Source organism: Haliotis rufescens, unplaced genomic scaffold, assembly GCF_023055435.1.
Source record: "Haliotis rufescens isolate VD_foot unplaced genomic scaffold, xgHalRufe1.0.p SCAF_154, whole genome shotgun sequence".
Lineage (NCBI taxonomy): Eukaryota > Metazoa > Mollusca > Gastropoda > Lepetellida > Haliotidae > Haliotis > Haliotis rufescens.
In genome coordinates this window covers 108,587-112,638 of record NW_025963840.1, presented here as the reverse complement: position 1 = coordinate 112,638, position 4,052 = coordinate 108,587, and the positions used below count along the sequence as shown (strand labels likewise).

The window sequence follows — 4,052 nt, the reverse complement described above, 5'->3', positions numbered from 1 at the left end:
TCGTCAATATAAATTGTCAGTGCAAGAGGGCAACCAGTGAATGCCTGTTGCTTCATCAGTGCTTTAAGTGCTTGTGCTGGAATGGTATGTAATCTGAAATTGTTGAAATATCACTGTCAACAGACACTGAATGCTTTTTACAGTGAAGTATTTCAGATATATCATATCATATCATATACATGAGTTTCTATGTTGAGTTTTTAAACCCATCGATTTTCGGTTTGATTCCTTTTATTTGACATGCATGAATATGCCTTTTTCCCAAATGAGTAAAAGTTGGACTTGCTTTTGTTTATTCAACAGGACCAAAGGGGGTACAAAAAGTGATAATTACCCATAGTAAGTTCATGCACCAAGTGGAACCCAGTCTGGCATGAAATAGTCTTCTTTATAGAACCCAGAAGCAAGCGGGGAACCTGCTCTGGGGTAATCTTTGTAGTACACAGTATACCCATTGACCAACCAGGCAGCCCACCATCCGAATGTGCCTACTGTCATTATCATGTGATCACACAAGGTCAAGGTTGCAAAGTCCAAGTAAGGATCCGTGTTTTCCATGAGGATGACATCCGAGGATTGTAGATTTTCTCGGCACCAATTTTTGTCATCGGTGGCAGTTAGAAATATAGGATTTTGGAACTTTGTTTTTATATGGTTGATAGCTTTACGTATGTAGGATAACGGGGCAGCCGTGTAGCCTTGTTTGGTGTCCCATGTCATATCTGTCCTCCGTACATGTAACCCTATGACAGTTCTGTTTTTATGTCGACTTGTATATTTCTGGAAGCATTGAGCACTGAGATCCCTGTATGTTGGAACGAGTGTAAACTCCTTTCTTATTTCTGATCTGACAGAGTAGAAATACTTCCACGATTGTCGGTACCCGTTTAGCTGAACAGTCACATCAAGCAGGTTGTAGTGATCACAGTCGTGTGATGCATACCTCACCTCATTGAAGAAGATCCTGGTTTTCTTGCTGACAATTCCAGTGAAGGATATGTTGAAGAGTTTTGTAAGTGTGTCCGAGTTTTCAAGAAGGGGGTGTTTTCCTGTTAAGAACGCGATTCCCAACAGTGAAGCATATTGAAACATATTGTTTCCAAGGCGACCTTTAGATGACGTTGTCAGTAGATTCTCACGGGGTTTAGTAGTCCGCCATCTTGTAAACACTTTATTGATTGTTTCGTCAGGAATTGAGAAGTTAAAGGGACATGTTGTTGTGTTCATTTGAATATTATATGAAGACATTCTTTTTCCAGTCCAATTGTCTAAGTTAATCTCGTTGTTCCCGCTGAAAACTTTTTTTATTTTCCTATTGAACAGCATGTGATAGCTACACCAAAGTATGATCAACGTTGTCAGATTGAAAAGTACAAAGCCATGATAGAATACCTTTTGCATGATCAAATTTTAAGCCCAGATCATGAAATAGCAGGTGTCTGTATGTGAGTGATTCCTGATAATATGTATAAAAGGGACACAGTTCGTCTCAAGTCCACAACGCCGTTTTTAGTGTTCAGAGCTTGAGCCCCACAAAGAGCAGGATCCGCTAAAATGTGTTCTAATCCCAGAAGCACCCTGGTTAGGATTTTGTTTACCCCGATGGATACCCGTGCTCGGTGGTTTTCCAAATTCGGACGTCTATGACCCGTTTGGATTTTCCTCCCCGTTAAGACTCCATATTTATATATCTTGTGTTTCCTCGTGTTCCGCATCTGTTTTAATCTGAAAATTAACCAAAGCCATTGCTATTCTAGAACATAATCACCTTATTTTTGTTTGTTTGTTGTTTAACGCCGCACTCAGCAATATTCCAGCTATATGACGGCCAAAATCACCTTCAGTTATTCATCATCATATTATAGTGGGGCGGTAGGGTAGCCTAGAGGTTATAGCGTTCCGTCGTCACGCCGAAGACCCGGTTTTGAATCCCCATATGGATACAATGACGCCTATTTCTGGTGTCCATTTCCCGCTGTCACTTTGCTGGAATATTGCTTAGACGTCGTAAAATGATATTCACTTACTCACTCATATCAGAGTGAGTGAGTGAGTTGTTTTGTATAGTTGAAATAACTGTACATTTTCATTGTAGCTGAAATGGGAGCTCCTGTTTAACAATAAAGGCATAAATGTATAAGGGACGAGCGTACTTTTACAAATTTAAGTTATGCTATGAAAGATATTTCTTGCAGTTTGATAAAATGGATATTCTATTGAGTAGTGATAAAGATTTTCACACGGAAAACTACAGAGACTGCTAGAGCTATCTATTAAACCAATTCTAAATAAATCATAATTTATCTGAGAACCGTTAAGTCATGCCCTTGAACGGTCGATGGGTCACGGAGACCATACAGGCGGAGTCCTCCATCAACGCTCCTTCTGCTGACTGGATGTCCAAGGCTGTTTGCGGATGATGACGTCACAGTTAGGAATCTGGACCTTAGGTGAAGCACCCGTAATTACCGGTCTTCCTGTGGGGTCGTGACCTTGGGTCTTCCAATCCTCGGCCTGTCTGTAGTTCTGCCAGTTTGCCTGTGACGTGTGACAAGTCTGGCAATGGTGCACTTGAAGCAGCCGAAGATCCTGGCTAGGTGCTCCTGCGACGCTCCCATTTGCAACATACCGATGGCTCTCTCCCTCTGCTCTGTGGTTAGTTGAGGCATGTTCTTTGTGTTAAACGGTTTCATGTGATGAGAGAGTAAAATCCTGCTCATGTTTTATTCCATAATTTCATACGGGTAACTTTGTGCACATTTTGCATCTTTATGTGATTAAATTCACTTTTCTCACAAATCACGTGAAGCATGTGCACATGTTCACAGGGAATAGGTAAGTTACATCCCAGCTATGTTTTCAACTGTTTTCATGCTGTTTGGCAAATTTGTTGAAAACTGACGAGCATTATGTATTTGGTGGCGTTTCCTTTGCCCACCTGTTTATAATAAATAAGAAATGCCCATGGACCGAGGCTTGTGGCACTGCAGCAGTCAAACATTGATGACTTGATAATGCCCCATTTAAAAATATCTTTTAAGGCTAGTTGAATCTGCATTATATTTTAATAATTGATGGCCTATACTGTCTGGCCCACGTGCCTTTTTTCATGGAAACTCTTAATTACATGAAATATGTTTGATTCCGTAACACTAACTGGTTTTGGTTTAACATTTCAGCTTTCCACATGTCCGAGAACAGGGTTGGTTGGTCATCGTCTTCTTCGAAAGAAGTGATAGGACAGAGTTTGATTTTCCAGAACTTGTAACAATATGACCTAATAGTGTGCAGTACGAAGGCTTGTTTTCCTAATACATCATACTGTTTACTTTTGTTCTCTGCTTTCGATATGCTGACTTATTTTGATCCCTATTAGTCCGTGGTGCCTTTTTTCTCAAGCGATTATATTCGCACCCAGAACCCCCACGGGTCTTTGGTGTGTTAGTCAAGTCCGAAATACTAGAGGGCTTATAATAAGACATTTAACACTTTTGGGAAACCCACGGAACACGGGTATGGTTTTGAGAAACCTAGAAACAATACCAGGTCGAATCTGGGATTCGAACTCACAATAAACGATTATGTCTCGCCTGAGGACATCAGTTCAATACAACGAATTCCTGCCCTACTGAGACTGCTGGGCCATGTGAAAAATGTCCCAAAAATTGCGTTTCTGTTTTAGACAAAAAAATTCTCACTTCAAAATAAATCATGCATACTTACGTGAAACAGTGAATGCGTATTACACCGCCCAAACACAATTGCGACTGTTCACAATGAAAGATATATGTGTTGTGCATGAACGTATCATATGGTGGCAGCTTAACTAAATCAATCAATATTTGAGTGTGCACAAACGTAATTTGTTTAATAACATTTATATCTATCTCTATTGTCCACATGATGTAGCAGGTGTGGCACTTGACGCTGTCATCTTGTACCAGCAAAGTGAATGCTCAGAAAAGCTTAAATCACGTCTAGTCTTTACTGACTTGTCGGGAATTTAGCAGCAGAACCATAAACAGAAGGTTGCACATGTCATTAGCATACAT

The 4,052-nt window shown here is 40.4% G+C and overlaps 1 protein-coding gene across 1 annotated transcript; it reads right to left on the bottom strand.

Moving 5' to 3' along the window:
- Positions 1–311: 311 nt before the first annotated feature.
- Positions 312–3,783, bottom strand: LOC124117210 (galactoside alpha-(1,2)-fucosyltransferase 1-like). The gene is made up of 2 exons (XM_046478979.2): positions 3,724–3,783; positions 312–1,725 (listed from the first exon to the last, which is right to left on the bottom strand). The coding sequence occupies exon 2, from the start codon at positions 1,399–1,401 to the stop codon at positions 346–348; it is 1,056 nt and encodes a 351-aa protein (XP_046334935.2). The 5' UTR covers positions 1,402–1,725; positions 3,724–3,783; the 3' UTR covers positions 312–345.
- Positions 3,784–4,052: the final 269 nt, after the last annotated feature.